The 19,343-nt window shown below is 42.6% G+C and overlaps 1 protein-coding gene across 1 annotated transcript in view; it reads right to left on the bottom strand.

Annotated features, from left to right (window-relative positions):
- UBA7 (ubiquitin like modifier activating enzyme 7) overlaps positions 1-19,343 on the bottom strand; it is a 1,199,654-nt gene that overhangs the window by 622,146 nt on the left and 558,165 nt on the right. Inside the window, exon 20 of the mRNA XM_078661236.1 lies at positions 749-837. Within this exon, the coding sequence (XP_078517362.1) occupies positions 749-837 (89 nt within the window). The remainder of the gene's footprint in view (positions 1-748; positions 838-19,343) is intronic.

The raw sequence follows: 19,343 nt of genomic DNA, 5'->3' as shown, positions 1-19,343 counted from the left end.
TCGATCCCTAAATTTGCACAGGCATGCAGTTATACTGAAAATACTATATAAAGGACAAATGATGTTTGGAAAATTGGGTATGAGCAAATATTTATTTGTGCATCACACAAGCAAAGTGCCTTTATTTGATTTCATCCTATTCAAATCTTTTTGTCCACCATAATTCAGAATGACAAAAAAGTACTTCATTTGTGCTTTCCTAACTGCTGATAGATTTTGAAATATCTGTACAGTTCATCTACAGGTATTTTAAATGTTATTGTGAGTTAGTAAATATTTGACATCCTACAGCCTGTCCTTTCACACTGTCAGGCTGTCACATAGTTCACATCACTAAATCCTCTCCCTTTGTAGTCTGAGAAAGAAAAGTAAACACCTATCTCCATGTTAAAAGAATAAGCAGCAATTTGTCAGAAGATATTGGGAGACACTTGACCTCTGACTTTCAAAGCACAGCAAATGTGACAAGATAAATACAACATTTAAAGGCACCTTTAATGCTCATTCACCTTCAGAGCTCCTGCATGGTTGTTTTTAGAGTGCTGCAGCTTCCTCACCCCTACACCCAGCAGGTGCCTCTAAAATGGCAGCTGATTAACAGTACAAGACAGAGTACTGCTGAGGAGTGTTTTATAGCTATTTTGCACTGACACTGAGGGAGAATAGATAGCCCATCAGACTCAGGAGCCACAACGGAAAAGTGAAGCAGGGACTCTGATGTTCGAGAACAAACAATAAGAACTAATACCTTCTCAAAGTAAATCGGGTCCATCAGACATCCAGCAAAGGTTTTTGGGTCAGCGAGGGCAGCTCTCAGATCCTGCAGCTGCTGCTCATCTATAGAAGAGAAACCAAATGCAATATGACTATCAAATTCATGGAAGAGTATCAACGTGACATATCATAGCTACACCTAATAGGAAAATGGTTGGCTTCTTCCTCTGGACCTACATTCAGCTGATCCTAAATCCCAACCCCGTGTAATGTTGGGCTAGTCACCTCTTCTTGCGGAGAGTCAGTTCCCTTTACTGCAAATGATCCAGTCCTCTTGGCCTTGCTGGTATGAAGCACTAAACGTATAACTTCAATAGCTTAGAATATGTTGTATGTCAAAAACCTCAATCCTTAAACATCTTTTTGTTCCATTGGAAAGTATTTGCAAGCAGTAAATATATTAAGCACCTTCGAGGACACATGGATCTCTATGACAACCCAGTGAAACATGCATTCAAAAGGAAGGTTAAATCACCGGCATAACTGGATGACCATGTTTAAATGATAGATAACCATGGCCATAGCCAACTGTACACCGTTGGACAGCAGATATCTGAGCAAGTTAAAGAACATGGGTTTGCCCTACACTACTTACCAAAATTCAGCCACAGCAAATGCAAGAGTGGTTAGCAAACATAGCCTTTACCGAGATGGTGTTATCAGAAAAACCTTTAATAATAGCATCGCCCTGTGACGACTCAATAACACTCATAACACGAGATGCTGCAAATTTCCAGTATGCAAAGGAAGGCACAAACACAAATTAATCTAGCATACTTTTTTACCTTACATAAATAACAGGAAACAATGTATTTCTCATGACAATCTATCAATTGCACAGGCTGTGTGCAGCAATATCTAGTACCCGTGCATTGATTTTGAGCTGACAGAGGGTATAGACATTTTGTCTGTTGTGCAAACTGTCAAGCTAAACGTGTCTGTACAAGTGCACACCACCATGGATGCTTCCCAATATTTTAACTCAATGCCTCCTTAGTCTTTTTCACAGCATGTTCCATCCATCCCACCACTGAGCCCAAAGAGTCTTATGCAAGTGATGACTAAACAATGTTAAGACATAATGCTTGGCCACAAAAGTCGGGTTTTGAAAAGTTAAAGACATTGTTTTGGGGGTTTTCTTGGAATCTGTGGAGGATATGTCCCGTGAGAGCTTGCACTGCCACAGCTTCTGCTGTGTCTTCATTTTGGGATAAAATCCCTCAATAAAAGGTTAAATAAATGGAGGGCGCGTAGCATATAGATTTTCAGGGTTAGTGTGATGTGTAGTAGGAAAGTATCTTTCCTACTGCAGTTTATATTGCATGTTTTCCCCACTCTATTGCAAATGCTTTAACATTGACACCGATGCTAACTGGCAGAGCAGATGAACACAATTCTACTTCCCAGCCTTTGAAGAACATTTGTGTTTTTTTCTTGATCACATCTGGCTCGTCTGGTTCTCGGCAGTTCAACCCCTTACCCAAAGCCCTTTTGGGGCTGCATTCCAGGGCCCCTTGCCAAACTCTGTTGCTTCAGAGCCTGGGCAAACAGCCAAAGTTTGTGGTGTCATGTCTCATCTGGGGGAATAAAGCAATAGTTTCTCTACAGACTCATTATGATTCTGTGTGTGTGTGTATGTGTTAAGTTAGTGGCTGGTTTACACACTCACCTTGAACTGAATTGTGCCTAGGCGTGGCCCTAGTTTACGTGAGTTCATTTTGAGTTAGAACGCATTTTTGCTGTTTCTACTTTTGCATTGATTTGTATGTTGTGGGCAATTCATGTTATGCGATCAAATGGGTCGCTTCAAATTTCTTTTTTACCTATTTTTTTTTAATTACATTTCAGTACAACAAAAAATGTGTGTAGTAACAGAGTTTTCATATTACTATACAAATGCTTGAAAATCTTCTTCCTAAAGTAAAAAATATACAATCCGTGTGTACAGTATGCAATAGTAAGTGTATAAGGACGACTATGGGTATAGTGACAACAAGTATGGTTTCTATTTGTACTATTGAATAATAATCAATTATTACTTCAAAGAGTGCTGCAGCAATCTTACTTTTACTAGAACAAGGAAGAAAGTCAGGGCCCTTATTTAGTATGGCCGCTCGGGTCATCCACCAATGGCCAGAGATCTTTACCTGCCTGGGAATTTTCTTCCAGGAAGTGTTTTTTGTTTTTATTTTACTTTTCAGCATTGGACCACCAGGCTTTCCCTATTGGTCCAGAAAAACCGTCACATTGTCTGCTCTAAATATGGTGGACAGTCTGAGGTACTTGGACAGGAGGCCTGAACTCTGTCGGTCTAGGGCTTCCACAGGTGGAACCGACTGGGGCACTGCTGCAGACACATGACGTATCAGCTCACTTCAAATAGAGCCGACAGACCATCAGTTTGGTGACAAGGTACTCCACCACATTTATGGCGGATTACCCAATCCGCTAAACGAGTGCCAAAAATGACTATATATGTATATGTGAGTTTTAATTTTTCAAAAGTGTTACACTGCTATATCACTAATGTTAAAAAAAAACAGCAACTAAATAGTTTCAATTTAGTATCCTATCTAAATTAAGAACATGAATATGGGGTGATTACAATTTTTATTTATTTATTTATTAACAATCATCATTGTAAAATTCTTCTAAAAACATGTAATTACATCCAATGACATTATTATACTACTATATATCCGACAATAGTACAAGATAATATTCACTTAGAAATGCAAATTCAACCATTTGTTAATCACAGCATTCTTGCCAGTATTCAAACATATCACCCATAATATTTGGCAGTGTACACAAAATCTATACAATGGTAATGCACGGTACCTAACTGAAATGATTCTTGATTTAGAAATATTATTGCTCAAGCAGACATCTCCACAAATTGTTGAAGCGTACACTACCTTCATTCAATATCAATTATAGTGCTTTAAAGTCACCTGGTACTCTTTATTGATGTCTGATTTTCAATCTTCCTGAGACTTATATCACAACATATAGATGAAGTGTCTATCTAGTCCAAGAGTTAAAGTCATGTGGTTTGTGACAATTATTCATCCTCTCATGAACTAGGGTAGCTTCATATGTCGTCAGACTCTGCGTTTCATATTATTTTCCATTCTATGGATTTGTACATTGTTGTCATGGTCACTGTTAATCAGTCACAGTGCGACACTCATGAGATTACTCATAAGAGGGGGCTTGGGGGGCAGCCCACTATCGGGAGGTCTGCCCCCTGGGCAATTTTGGGGAATGGTGCAGCCGGCTGCCCAACAGGCTTGTTGGGCTCACTTGGGTGACATTTGGGATCCCGGGCCAGCCATTTTAGGTAGCCAGCCACCATGTATTATTGGTACCCGGTGGCCGGCAGTTAGTGCAGGTTTTTTAGGTTTCTGAAGTGAGGATAGTGAGATAGTCAGGAATGTCTTCGAATGACGAAATGGTGCAGCAAGCACTCAGCAGGGGTCGTGGCGGCAGTGCTGGCCTGTTCCCTGCCATGCCGCACTTCTGCCACTACAGTATCGGAGGTAAGGGGTTGGGGCCGCTCTAGAGAGAGGTCCCACATACCAGGGCGGCAGTTTGGGCGGGCAGGGCGTGTGCCCTACAAGGCCTCCCCTGTCCAAATTACCAGAGCAGAGCACACTAAAGGAGGCTTTAAGGGCAGGGCAAGGCAGGGAAGACATGGCACAGGCGGCAATGAAGGGCAGGAAGCAGCAATTGGCCTCCTTGCCACTGAGGGTAGGTGGGCATCTGGGATTACTGGTGTTTCAGGGCACTGAGGAGCAGAAAGCTCAGGACTTCGAATTCAATGGCCATGACCCATATGAGGTCAATGTGGTGGGTGGGGCTTCCCCTAACATGCATGCATTGGCAAAAAGGGAGGAGGGCGGTTGGGGAGGTCAGTTTGCGGTCAGGACAGAGGTGCTGGCAGTAAGAGGTCAGATAAACCTTGACCAGGGGGGCAGATGGCAGTGGGAGGCGTCAACTGGGAGCACAGATCCGAGGAAGAGAAAGGACTGTTTAGACAGGCTGTGGAAGTAGCCGTAGGCGGCTCTGGGGGTCATCAGAAGGAGGGAGGGGGTACTACCTGGGTTCCAGTGTCCCAGGATAAGGAGGGTATGTTGGAGCGGGCACCATCGGTGGCGCGAGATCAGTTGGCGCATTGGTGCCACGAGGGAGTTTTCTGCTTCAGGCGTCAGCTATTGAGCAGGCCATGAGTGTAACGAGGAAGAGGCGGAGGAGGTTGTTAGGGAGACACCTAAGCACATATTTTCGAGGGTGGGCCAACAAGTAACGGGCACACGTTGACAGATGCAGCAGTTGAGTGTGTCAGGAGGACAGAGCGTGGGGTAAGGGCGCCTGTTCGCTGAGGGGTATGGCGTAGCTAGAGGTGGGTGGTCAAATATTGCAGGTACAAGCTCAGGTAGTAGACAGTTAGTTTCTAGCACACCGGGCCCTTGTGCTGTTATGCAGGGCGCCCACGACATGGTGGACTTGGGGGAACCCTGTATGGTTGGCTGGATGTCAACGGGGGACCTCAAGATCACTGCCACAAGAAGGCCCAGAACGGTCTCGGCGGTGTGACTGACTGGAGGTTATAGTACTGCCCTCGGTGAACGCTAAGCGCCAAGCCATTCGGCCTCAGGACAGGTGGAAGGGTGCAGTACAGCCTCACATCAAAGAAGTGACCATCAGTCAGGCGTGGAAACATTGGTAAGGCTGCGGTGGCAGACGGCAAACGCTGACACAGGTGGTGACAGGGACATCACGTTTGAACAAACGGTTTTAGATTATGATGAGGAAAGCCTTGAGGAGGGCTAATTGGTGGATGAACTGCAAGAGGACGAAAACAGGTGGTGGCGTAAGAGGGCAGGGCGGCGTGGGGAATCTCATCAATATGTTGGAAATGTCTTTGCAGGGAGCAGCACGGTATGACAGAACCACCCAGCCTCAGAAGCACCGGATAGAAGAGTGCTGACTGCAATGATTTCCAAAGGCGTGGATGCGATGGAATCGCATGAAGGGATCACAGTTAACTTGCATAAAGGCTTATATTTGACTGACACAGGGGTAGGCACGGACGACAGGGGAGCACTGTCAACAGAGTTGCCCGGGGATAAGAAGCCAGGGACTATAGGGTCACTTGTAGGGGCAGAGGGGCATGATGGAGGAGCGACCGAGGCCTCAGGGGACAAAGGGGAGGGCCTGGAGAATAAAGAATTAAAAATAAAGAAGCTTCCTTGTAAGTGAGTTTCAAAACCATTAGGGGCGCACCTTATGTTGGCAAAAAAAAGAGAAAATATGGAACGGTGAATAAGACAACATGATAAACCTGTTACATAGGGAGTTGACAGCAAAAGAGGGTTCCAGGGAAGAGGACTATGAGCTGGCCAAGCGGTCCAAAATTCTGCTAACAATACGGAATTGGACAGCAGCTTTCCTCATTTATGCCAACGTTTATTGTAAAAAGCATCCTGAGAGGTGTGTGCATTATTTAAATATATGGACACAATACCCACAGTGCAGATCAATTAAGGGGGTGCACTTGTACCCAATATGATGATGAGTTTTGGGCGCATATGGAGTTAAATGCCAAGATACAGTGGGGGGGAAGTGATTTTGGACCTTTGGCAAAACAGTATTCATGGCCAGAGGTCTTCCTATTGTGTAATGGCCCTTTCAAGGCCCCCTCCCCCCACCTGAGTGGGGAGTGGGATTGGCAGGCAAATGACAACCTGGGCAGACGTGGGGCTGGGATTTTAATACGAGAATGTGCACCAGAGAGTATTGTAAGTTTAGACAGTAATGCTCCAAGTCCGCAGGGAAAGATTAACAGTTATGGGGCGGGAGGAGAAGATAGTACCTCGTCAGGTCAGTGGCAGCAGCAGCAAGGGCAGTCAGGCAATCAGTAGCAAGGCCTGTCATCTAGTTTCAGAAGTGGGTGGGGGGGACAAGGACCTGGCAGTAAGAGCTCATACTCCCGTTAATCTGGAGTGGCTTAAGTTTTGGTTAGCACAATATGACCAGAGGGATGAGGCGAAGTTGTTAGAGGAGGGGTTTACCTGGGGGATTCACCTGGGCTATCAATGACACCTGGGATATTGGTGGGACCACTCAAGCACGTGCTGTAAGAGAAACTGTGGAAGGAGATTTGGGAGGGCAGGGTGACTGGGCCGCTTGATGATTGGCCCATGGAGGACCTTATGGTCTCACCAATTGAGGTGGGGCCCAAAAAGAAGAAAGGGCACTTCCGTTTAATTCAACAATTGTCGTGGCCGGAGGGCAACTCAATTAGTAACTTCATACCGGAGGACCAGTCCACAGTCACATATTCCTGCGTAGATGTTGCGCTGGCCATTGTGGAGGAGCTAGGGCAGGGGACATACATGACTAAGTGTGACATTAAATCAGCTTTTCACTTGCTCCCACTTTACCGAGAGGACTTTCAGCTGCTGGGCATCCAGTTTCAGGGTCAATGATTTGGGGATAAGGCGCTGCCAATGGGGTGCTCCATCTCATGCGCATTGTTTGAATGGTTCAGCACATTTCTCCAATAGTTTTTTCATGGTCCACGGATTACACACATACACATTATCTGGATGACATTTCTTTGTTGGGGAAGTTGGGGTAGTGGACTGTCAGAGGATGCCCAGGGCTTTCAGGAAATCATGGGGGACCTAGGAGTCGTGTTAGTGACGTAAAAGATAGTTGGACCCAGCACGGTACTGTCTTTCATGAGCATTGAAATTGATTCTGGGGCGATGGAAGCCCATTTACCAGAGGAAAAGAAAATAACAATGCATTTACTATTAGATGCAATATTGACCAAAGACAAAGTTACAGCTCGAGAGTTTCAGGTGCTTTTGGGTTATGTGAATTTTGCTTGCAGAGTAGTGAGAGCAGGGAGGACATTTTGCAGGCGGTTGGGGTTGTCATTGTCAGGATTGCCATTGCCTCACCATCATTTTCACCTGTCAGCAGGCACCAAGGAGGATGTGAGAATGTAGTGTTTCTTTTTAGACTACTTTAAAGCGTTAACCGCGGCGGTAATTCCGCCGCGGTGCGGGCGTTTCCGTACGCGGGTGGGGCCGCGTCGGCCATTGGACGTGCGTAGTACTACGAAGGTAGTGCTCGCGACGGCCAACGGCAGCACCGAAGGGGTTAATGGGGTACCGGTAGTGGCGATGCATGAAGTTGAGTGGAATGCCCAGGTTTTTTCCGAGACAGCGGGAGGGATAGGCTTCGGACTATATTGGCAGGGAACGTGGTGTGCGGAGGAGTGGCCAGCAACATGGGAGGAGGAGAGTAGCCTTTTTGGAATTCATTCCTCTAGTGGTAGCAGCGAACTCTGGGGGAACTTTTAGCACATAAGAAGGTGCTTCTTCGTCTTGACAATATGGCTGTGTTAAAAATGGTGAATAGGCAGTCCGCAAGGGGCGTGCAGTTTTTGAAATTGCTGCAAGTTTTTGTCCTGAAGTGTCTCCAACTTTAAATTTTATTTAGGGCTCAACTTGTACTGGGAGTGGATGCTTTGTTTCATTCACAGTGGGAGAGATTCCATGGGCTGGCCACGAAGGCCGACACAATCAGGTGCAGGATGCCGCAGGAGTTGTGGACAGTAGGCGACAGAGAATTCAGCAACTGATGTTAGAATCTCTGGCGGTGTTGACGAGAATGGCTTACTTACTTCGGCATCAATAACAATTACTAAAGCTGCACCAATAACAATTGTAATTACAAATTGCTCTCTAATAACTTAAATATATTGCAATGTAGCAGTAAATGATATTCTGCTTTTGGTGAATGTATATATGCATAAGTTAACTATGATGTTAGCAATGATGAAAAAGTGATGCAGAGACTGAATGATTAGCATACCCAAAAGCAATAGTTGTAATGGTGGGGGATCTTAATATAAAATTGGTAACCTCAGATAGGGATGTGATTGTAAGGGATGTATTAGAGGTTTACAGTATTCCAAAGGAAATTTTCCCTGGATGTGTTGCTCTAATGAGGAGTAAGTAGGTTGTTGGCTGCAAAAGAATTTGTCAGTCTTAATGGGCATACCACTTTAGATTCTCCTGCAAATAAAACCTTCCAATATGGTAATCAAATATGCCCTATTGAGAATATGTTTGTCTTAACCTGGCAGTTCCAGTTTTTTAAAGAATACAAGTTGCCAGGAATGAGGGAAGCGATCATTGGGCACTGGAGGTTTTCCTCTTTCCAAACACTAGCAATAATGAGTATTACATAGTTAGAGTACTTCTGGTAGGGATCTGTTTTATCCACGATGATTGACTGCACATCTTGATCCAACACACATAACAAATTATTTATGATAAGACAGCCATTTGAAACCTAAATTAGATAACAGCAATATCAATTTTAGTTGGTACCAAAATTATAGTAGAAAAGGTGATTAAATGTATTGTAGTAAAAGACATACAATTATTTACAAGAAGTTAGGCACTGAGAGTGTTAGTTTTGTTTGAGCTGTCATGAGTTGAAAAAGAAATTACGCATAATATGAAATGTAAATAGAAGCTTAAAGTCAGAGGCACTTGATTTGAAAATAAAAAACCTAAGAAAGAATTATAAAGCGAAAATAAAGGAAAAAAGATAGTCTTTTTTTTTACTTAATTTTTTGTTTCAACTGAACAGTCCGCAAAATACAGTAATTGCAGGATATGTCCACAATAATTAAACGTCTTTGATAAGAAACAATCTCTTTGATAACATAGCCACTTTCCATTCCCCCTGCTGTTACATGTAAAAGTATAAACACAACCCTTGTTTCCAACTGACCGCCATGCAAGTCTATTAGAGATCTAGAGGCGACCTCATATGTCCATTTGTGATATACCTAACATCAGTTCTCATCCTAACCCAGCCATGGGAGTTCCATGTGTGGTGTGCGTTATGGACCGTTGCTTCTTGTCCCAAATGTCTATCCCTAAGTAACGTCTCCATGGGTCCCAGATCTTATGACATTTTTTGGGACATCCCCTGCTACGATATGTGACACGTTCAGCCACCATATATAAGTCCATTCCCCTTATCCATTCCTGTATGGTGGGTTTGTCTTCCGCCCCCCATTTCCGCGCTATATCTCGTTTAGCGACCACCAACCCCAAGAAAGCGAAAATCAGTTGCGCTCTGGTGATATCTACGTCGCTTGGTATCCCCAGTATTACAAAACAGGGCTCTATGGGAAACGTCACTCCCAGAACATCCCCCAGTAATTTGAGTATCTGCGTCCAGTATATCTGCAATTCAGGGCCTAGCCAAACCGTGTGGAAAAAATCGCTATTAACCCCGGAGCAAGTCAGACAAGATGATGAGTCAGCCCGCCCCATTCTATGTAGCCGATTGCAATCGTAATATGTATGATGTAGTATCTTAAATTGGTTAAGACGAAGTCTTGCCTTTATGGCTACCTCTCTGGTGTGCATTAACGCCAAATCCCAGTCTATGTCCTTCAGGGGTCCCAGCTCTCCCTCCCATCATGCTCTAAGCCCCACCAGTCCATCTGGAATGTTGTTGTTAAAGATAGTCTATTTTAACAACAAATTGAATTAAATTCATTTTGTTATCCAATCAAGGGATTAAAAACTATTTTGGAAATTGATGAATACTGTATTTAGCAAAAATCCATCTTCATTATTAAAATAAATCCCAGAGGGAGTATAGGATGTAATTTAATATAACTATTTAGATTGCTGGTGACAAAATCCAAAATAATATAGAGTGATGGGCAAAATGTTAAGCTATACTATATTAGTGGATTTCAGTGTCTGTGGAAATATGAATCGTGGAAGGGCACAGTGATAACAACTATATTTTAGATGTAGGGCCAAAGATCTTAGCAAGGATAGTCTTATTTCATTAATAAGTTTAATAAGTTTAAAACAAAATCTTATACAAAAAGAGCATGGGGGTGGGGATTCGTGAAGGTCCCTCGATGGCAGATCATTGTGATGCCCTGTGGGATATAGTTCGGAAGTCAATTGAGGTAAATTAAAGGCCTTGGGCATGCTTCATAGATTTCAGAACAGCCTTCAACATAGTGGGTAGAAGTAATATTTGTGACAAATTAGTGCTAGGCCGACCTCCACTAATTCAGCAACGCCATATATCTACTTTGACATAGGTTGAGATTGGTGTAGCGAGACGAATATAAAAGAAATCTCAATGTTACCCTAGTTCAAGGGTGCATTCTTGCTCTGACACTGTTTGGGCATTATTTAGCTTATTTCCCATTAATTCCTAAAATACTCATTTGTTCTGACCCAAAATATTTAACACACATATTCCTTGTCTTCTCTATGCCTATGCCGAAGATCTGATTATGCTCAAATATACACCTATCGGCTTACAGAGGGAAAGGAAGGCCCTTGCCGAATATTGCAGGGTAAATTCTTCAAATATAAATAGAGAAGATAAAGATATCTGGTAAGCAGCAAACTAAATACAAATGATGTATATTAAAAGAAAGGATAGAGGAGGTTATAAGTTATAAATATTTGGGGTTGACATTAACGCGTAATTCAACCTGGATAATTGACATTTACAAGTAATTTAACCTGGATAAGTAGTTTTCAATTGTTAAAAATATGACTGTCTATATCAGCTGCCGCATTAGTAATGTTTGATAAGAAATATGAAGGATACTCTTTTGCCCCCCTTCTGACACTATTTCCCATGAAAATTCTCCACGTGGTGCTCTATGGAGAAGAAATGTTAAACCTTAATACCAATCCATGCTGGGAGAATCTGGAAAGTGGCACACTATAAAGAGTACTAAACATACCTAGATATGCAATGCTTCAGGCCAATAGGCGTGAATCTTGTTTGACCTTATGGTCAGACCTTGATGAAATATGCAAATGGCATTTTTTTAACAAACTGCCTCAGGAATAAAAATCTAGATAACGTTTTGTAACTTTGTTGGTCTGTACCACAAACCAGTGAGAGACAATGGGTGTCCCCCTTAAGCAAAAGGATAAAGCAGTGTAATCAAACACATGAAGCGATTGGTAATATAAAATCATGGGATTGAGAATAGAGAAGTGGATTAGTTGCGAAAGAAGCAATCAACAGCATTGACAATAGAAACGGGGTGAGATTACGTGTTCCTGTATACTCACAAGCTAATTGACTGCAAATTACAGAAATGGGTTCTAAAATTTAGATTAGGTTGTACCTCCATTCAAATAATATTAGAAATAAACTAAAAAAAGAAGACATTAGTAATAAATGTTTATGCTTACATAATACAAAATGTACTTTATTACACATTTTCATAGACTGTTTTCATTTATAGATATAACTAAAAAAATGTACTTTTTAAAATTATGGTATTTAGACAAGAAAGTTGTCGATTCAGCTGTTGGTTAATATGTGTTATCTAGATGTTACATTATTCTTAGGAAGATTTATGTATGCTGCTACAAGTACGATGAATTGAATTATTTTTTTGTGTGTACTTATGAAGCTCCTAACTTGTTCAAATGTTATTGGAGTTGTTTTATAGTTTTATATATTTAATTGGATTATAGGAATAAATTGTCTAAGTAAGCTTAATGTGTACTTGAACCATAAATGCTATATGTGATAGTGTCACTGGACTGAAATAGTGCCTGGATCATAAAATGTTTAAGGATCTACTTTAAACGTTGCTCTGAGCCTCTTGAATTGCAGATTCTCTGTTATATTAGTTGCATCTGCATAGTCCACATTTTGTCACGGATAACTGTGGCCTTTTAGTGGTTTTGGTAGTGTGGTTAAATTTCCAGCACAGTTATTCCCAGAGTTATATTCAGCTTGACAGCAAGACATGGAACTCCCTCCCGACCCACCTCCGCCTGACCCAGGACCACCTCGCCTTCAGGAAGCAACTCCAGACCTGGCTGTTCGAGCAGTAGCGGACCCCCCCTCCCTAGCGCCTTGAGACCCTTTGGGTGAGTAGTGCGCTATATAAATGCTGTGATTGATTGATTGATTGAGCTTGTGGTGATGAGCTATAAGTGGGTATTCTGTTCTGTGCTGTATCTTGGTTAGGAGGCGGTCCCTCAATCATTGATATGCTTGGATAAACAAGTTTGGTTTTTAAGGGGTTTACTAACGTCTTATTTTTCTTCTAGGGAAGAATACATGTTCATTGCCCCATGAATGGAAAGATGGTGTGAGGATGTGCTTTCTTTTTTATTTTAGGATGACTCCTTTTAGGTACTGTGATGGTAGCTAACTATATCTCCTACATTGGCTGTGTTGGGTTTATATTAGGAGTATGTGTTCTATTGGTTGTTAGTGTGTGCAGTATCCTGGTGTTAATTTGAGCAGGTGGTTGCCGGCGGGGCCTGCCAGCACTTATTTAAGCGGACTGGTACCTATTTTTCGTCAACAGACTATGATCCAGAGCAAAAGAGAGAAAAACACACATGGGGGAAGGAGGAGTAAAAGAAAGATGGGAAAACAGTGGAAAAGGGACAAAAGTAGGGATAAAAATAACCTGTAATAGTGAGATAAAGGAGCAGGAAGTGTCTGGTGGTGGATGAGAAAGGAAGGAGGTGGAATCAAGACTACGCAGCTTGGCTTTCGGCACCCCGGCCTTCGATACTTCTGGCTGCGGGCTTCTGAGCAAGGCATTGGGCTCTCGCACGTATTCTTTTACAAATGAAGCCCTGGTTGTATCATAGTGGTAGTGCTGTTGTCAGCACAGTGACATTGAAATATAAATGGATATTTGTGCTGTGATGAATTTAAGCAAAGTGTTCCGTCTAAGGCATTCTGTTCGATGTTTCGGTTTGTCACATGTATTAGCGAGCATGCTTTTTGAGAGCAGTGTGATCTTTTGTATGCTGTGGTGTACTGTTGGAGCAATGCAGGCGATACAAGCCCTTCTGAAGCTTAGCTGTATTGCCTACAACTAAGTTACAAAGGGCAATTAATGCAACAAGCAAAGTATGAGCAGGAAATCCACGTGAAGGAGGTTAGCATATATTTGTGTTGCAACTAAAACATATAATAATTAATTGCATCTGGTGTATTGCAAATGGATGTTTCATTACATTTGCAAAAGTCTTCTGCCAATTTGTGCTGCAAATGATTAGATACTCGATTATATTTCAACAAAGCGTCTCTTTGAGCGGGTGTGTCACTGCATCAACAGCCACTGCATCAAAATCTTGTTTAACTAGTACAACTTCCTTTTTCAATCTACAAATATAGATAAGCTGCTCTCCATACAAGTTGCTGGGAAAATGGGAGCTAATGGGGCTTTGGTTGCTTATAGCAACATACAGGTCAACATTTGGTTTGATTTGCCTTTGCATATATAGCACCATCAGGGAGTGTGTGAATGCCCTGAACTTAATAAACGGAGGGGTTGGATTGTCTTATTCTTCAGAAACAAAGTGAGAGAGATTTTTGGATAAATGCATGTATGGTTTACTGAGTTCAAAAAAAGAACCTAATGCTGAAAAATAGGGGAAGCTAAGCTTGCCAGAAAATTTGGTGGCACTGAGAAAATGACCTCTGAATCTATGACTGCACTAAGATACTACAGACACTGGGCTAGGTCCTGATAGTTACAATTCAGGTATCTGGGGCTGGGTGGGCTTCCACATGCACCATTGACTAGACAGTGGCATAATAAAACATGATATGGCGCCCCTGCGGAATGTTGAGAGCCCCCTGAGACATTCATGCTAATCTTAACTTGACTGCCTAAATCGCCTATGCACAGCACCAATGGAATTATGCGGCAGGGAAGGACCAAATCATGCATCAGATTGGACTAACAAGAAAAGGAAAATTATACAGCATAATATAGCACATTTTGTGATAGTATTGTTTGATTACTTTGTCATTTTTACACTTTACACTTTCTGGACAAAGGTTTCACCCCACTAGTTCCGATGTAATATCCAACTATAACAGTAAGCAACAGACAGGTAACGAGTCAACCTTTGCAAAGGACCTTCCTCTAGATATTGCTTCTTTTTTTTTTTAGCAATGTTTGTCCGACAAACATTTTTTTTTCTTAGTTAAATTCTGCAGATTATGCAGCATATGATGTGGCATACGCAGCACAACCACAATTATGTGGGGAAAAAAGAATGCTGCAGCTTCACATAATTCCAGTGACCCTGGCAATGCGGACTGGCCGCCCCTGTGCAGATGCGTCGCCGAGCACGTGCAGAGCAGGAGACAGTCTCGCGGACCGGCTGGGACACAGCAGTCTCGCGCTACCTATAATGATCACAACTGTGCGCGAGCCCCCCTCGCCGCCGCCATCAAGGGCCGGGAGATATTCCAGCATTCTCATGGGCGCCGGCGCGCAGTTTATTTGTTCGTTCCCAGCACTGGTGGGGAAGGGCTTTCACCCGGGCCAGACTGTTTGTGTTAGACCTGCATATGTTTAGGATTGACCTGAAGTGATATGACATGTTTAGAATTGGAACCAGACACTCAGAACGTTTCTCTGCAGCGGGCCGAGGTAGGAGTAAATCCGATGGGACCTCTCTTGGTCAATAAATTCTATCTCGTCTCCTACTTCCCTTCTTTGACGGGCTTCCACCATTGGTGCGTTTAGCACACAGTGGAAAGGAGAAGCGAGAGTGAGCTTCAAAGTCCTGGCCGACTCTGACTGGCTGAAGTGGCGGAGGAACCCGGGCCTTTCTGAGGAAGACCTCTATAGTGCAGTTAAAGAAACGACCAGAGAGGGCAGCAGCAGCTCGGACATAATTGTAAAACGGAGACCTTCCTGTCAACATTTGGTTTTCCTCGGAAATGTGCGCCGTGGGCGCGAGACATTCATTGCATAAAGCGAGAAATAAGCAATCAGTCTATAAATCATTATGAGCAAAGGCAGCGTTGGGGAAACATTTAGAAATAACATTTATAATTTTATAAATATAGACATTTATACCTGTGCATCATTAAAAAGGTGATAGCATGCCACACTTCAATAATGAACAAAAACTCTATTCCTCGGCTCCCCCGGCTACTTTATCGTCGGTTCTTTCTCTCACCTTTATGTATTCGTTTGAATAGAACCACCATTGCTGTATATCTAGATTCTAACTCTATAAATTCACATATATACAAATGCAAACGCACAGGAGCCTGTTCACTGGCCACAACACATCCGATTGGAAGTGACTTAAAAGTTCTGACATCTCTGCAAATCAATGTTTACACAGATGTTGAGGTTATTAGTTTATTAGTAAATTCCGACAGGTCAAACTTGCTGAAATATACATGCCTGGTAAATACCGATGCATGTATTTTGGCATAGTGAGCATCAAAATGTGCATGTTATGCCCCCTTTTCAGGCCAAAACTCAAAATTGGCATCATTTATAATACCTGACGAATAGCGATTCCCTGGGTATCATTTTTATCAAGTGCAGTAAATAACGGAGCAATTAGCCAGGACTTGTAATCGAGGCATTAGAGAAAGCCAAGGAGACACACTAATCACTTATCTCAGTGGTTCTTAACCTTTTGACTTCTGTGGACCCCCACTTAGTTATTATTGGAAAACAGGGACCCCCAATAAATCATTATTGGAATCCTACGATGCCCATTGAGGCATTATTGGAGTTCGGGGGATGGCCGAGCTAAGCAATATCGATGATTTGAACCACAAAACAGTACACAAAATTACAGAAACAAGCATTCATCAAACAAATACACTAATGACGAAATATTTTATTTAATTAGCAAACAAATATAAAAAACATCTTTCTTTTAATACGAAAGTTGGATCTCTTCAAAATTCAATTGAGGCCACCCAGCGTCCATACTATATTCTGTTTGGTGCACTTGCACTACTCCGACATATAAATCTGAGGTACCAACTTAATTTTAAGACTCCAATTTCAAATTCCGTTACATTTACAGAACGTTTTCAAAATTTTTATTTCACATTTTGCTTCTTTTATACAATTTAATTATCTTTTAATAATATTTTATTTCCTAAACAGTTGCGGACCCCAGCTTACGAACCGCTGAGTTTTAGCTCTTCCAAATAGGTTCTAACAGATAATTTAAAGCATAACATAAGAAGATTCAGCACATTAGACAGATAAGAGGACAGAGAGAGCTACCATTGTGAAGTAGTTCCTCACGCAGCTTAATGCTATCAATCAAGTGGAAGCGGAAGTACTCCACTAGCATTAGGTGACAGATGAATACTCCAATGGGCTGAGCCAAGATGCGATAACTAAGTCTTAAGCTGTTGGCTAAAAGAGGCTGGCTGAAAAAATCAGTGGGTGCAAGGGAATAATCCAAAGCCCTTCTATGTATATTGATAGCAGAAGGTGCTTTACAGATGTGCTGCCAAACCCCAGAACTTAAAAAAAGACTCACACAAACGGGGCAGCATTTATTTAATGGTGAAAGCAAAACCCGCTTTAAAGCAGTAGAAAATACAGTACTGTGGGAAAGTAAACTCCACTGAGGGGGAGAAATGTCAGGACGCACTAGTCAAATAAGCCTATAGGGCTGCAAGTGACTCCACACCAACATAGCTGGATAAGGCCTAGCAGCAAAGAGCTGGCAAGGGACAAGTGGATCTCCACCCTCCAGCCACAGGAATGCAAGCAATTACCTTCCCCTGTAGGAGGCAGATGTATCCTTCCTCCATCTTATTTATTTATTTATATAGCGCCTGAATCGACCCCCCGAAGGGGTATCTCTGCACTTTGGACAGGCAGCATGGGTGTATATATAGAGCAGCTACAGCTGGATCAGGAACAGAAAAGGGTAGTCTTGAGCAGCTTCCTGAATTGCAAATAATCAGGGCACTGACTCAAGAGTATAGGGAGCTCATTCCAATAACGAGGGCCCAGATGAGAAAGGGCCTTTCCTCCTAACCTAGCCCTCCTAACTCTAGGAACCACCAGAAGATGTCTAGAGCCCGAACAAAGGGATCTGGAAGGTAGGTACGGTGTAAATTTCTCAGAGAGGTAGGTAGGGCCTAGATCAAACAACGCCTTATAGATGGTACAGCAAACTTTGAATCTTACCCGTTAGCGAATTGGAAGCCAATGAAGTTGCAAGAGAAGAGGGCAGGAGGGAGTCCTATGAGGAGCATTAAGGATCAGTCTTGCCGCCGTGTTCTGGACTACCTGCAGTCTGCTGAGCGAGGCCTCGTTGGCAGAGATTAGCAGCCCGTTACAGTAGTCTTGGCTTCTTAATACAAGTGCCTGCATCAGAGTTTTCCGAGTTGAATCGGGAAGCAGAGGGAAGTCTCGACGAAGCAGGCCCATTGTGTGGAAACAGGAGCCAGCTGTCTAAGCAGCATGCTCCTTCAGAAAACATATTGACATATTACCAGGGGTAATCCAAAATGGATACCCCAGGTGCCAACAAACTATCCAAAATTACACTCACAGTCTCGCTATGCTGTATGGGCTACATATGCAGAATAACACATCTACTCAACAAGCACACTGATAATCAGCACACGGGTCAGAGTTGTCTGTGGTTGGTGGGCCACACTCCTTTATTACACAGAAATAATGGGCCTGTTCACGACTATTAATTCGCATAGATCTGTAAGCTGCCTTAACTGCATCATTTAAAAAACCCAGAACATGTACAATAGAGGGCAAACTTGGTGCCCTTTTAGGTCGCAGAATCATTTATGGGCCCTGGCTTTGCCAAAGACCTGCCTAGGCCTCATTGCATGTGCTATATTAGCATCCTAGCTGGGTTGTTAAAAAGTTGGGGTACCAGTTTCACATTCAGTTGGATCACTAAGGACAGGGGTACAAGCCTGTATACAATATGGGTGACATTCACGTCCAGGCAGTGGTCAGCTGCTGTCACCCAGAAGATCTTTAGGGAGCTATCCTGTGGTTTGCTGAGACTTATCATATCAATTATAATACATTTTTGTGGCTCTGTATTCTTAAATCTATTTTTAAGAAAATTAATCTCTGAATAACTAATGATGAAATATCATAAAGAAAATTACATTGAAGTATTTGGAAGTATTTTGTTCTCACTGTGAGTGCCTTCATTGGGGTTTAGATGAAACCCAGTTACTGTTTATCATATTGTAGCATTTATATAGTACTTATTAATCCTCAGTGACTGCGCGCTACACCTTGTGGGTGTTTGGTTGGAGTGTGGTGCCTTTACTTTGAGCCTACGTAGAAAGCGTTTAAATATTGTGCATGATGACCATTGAGGTGCGGTAATCGTGTTATGGGACGTAGTACTTGGCAGAATGATGGATGTGTAAGTGTGAGAGACTGAGGCACACTTTTTGTAGTTTGTGGTATGCTGGCAGCTCTGATTAGCTCTGCAGGGCCTTTATTGTGTTTGTAAATTTTCTTTATGTTCTCAATGTGATTTCCTATGCTGGTGGTGGCCGGAGTTCGTCCACTCTAATATCTTTTAAATCTGAGGAGATAAGAGGCGTAGAGAGAGAGGGGGAGCTCGAGATCTGCCTGGATAGACTGTATTACAGTCCTCATTTAAATTATTGGCATTATAAGATATCTTGTAAGGATATTTGCCAAGATGCACTGCATT

Source organism: Lissotriton helveticus, chromosome 9 (genome assembly GCF_964261635.1).
Source record: "Lissotriton helveticus chromosome 9, aLisHel1.1, whole genome shotgun sequence".
Taxonomy (NCBI): Eukaryota; Metazoa; Chordata; class Amphibia; order Caudata; family Salamandridae; genus Lissotriton; species Lissotriton helveticus.
Note: the sequence above shows the minus strand (reverse complement) of the source record. Positions and strands in the feature narration are given on the sequence as shown.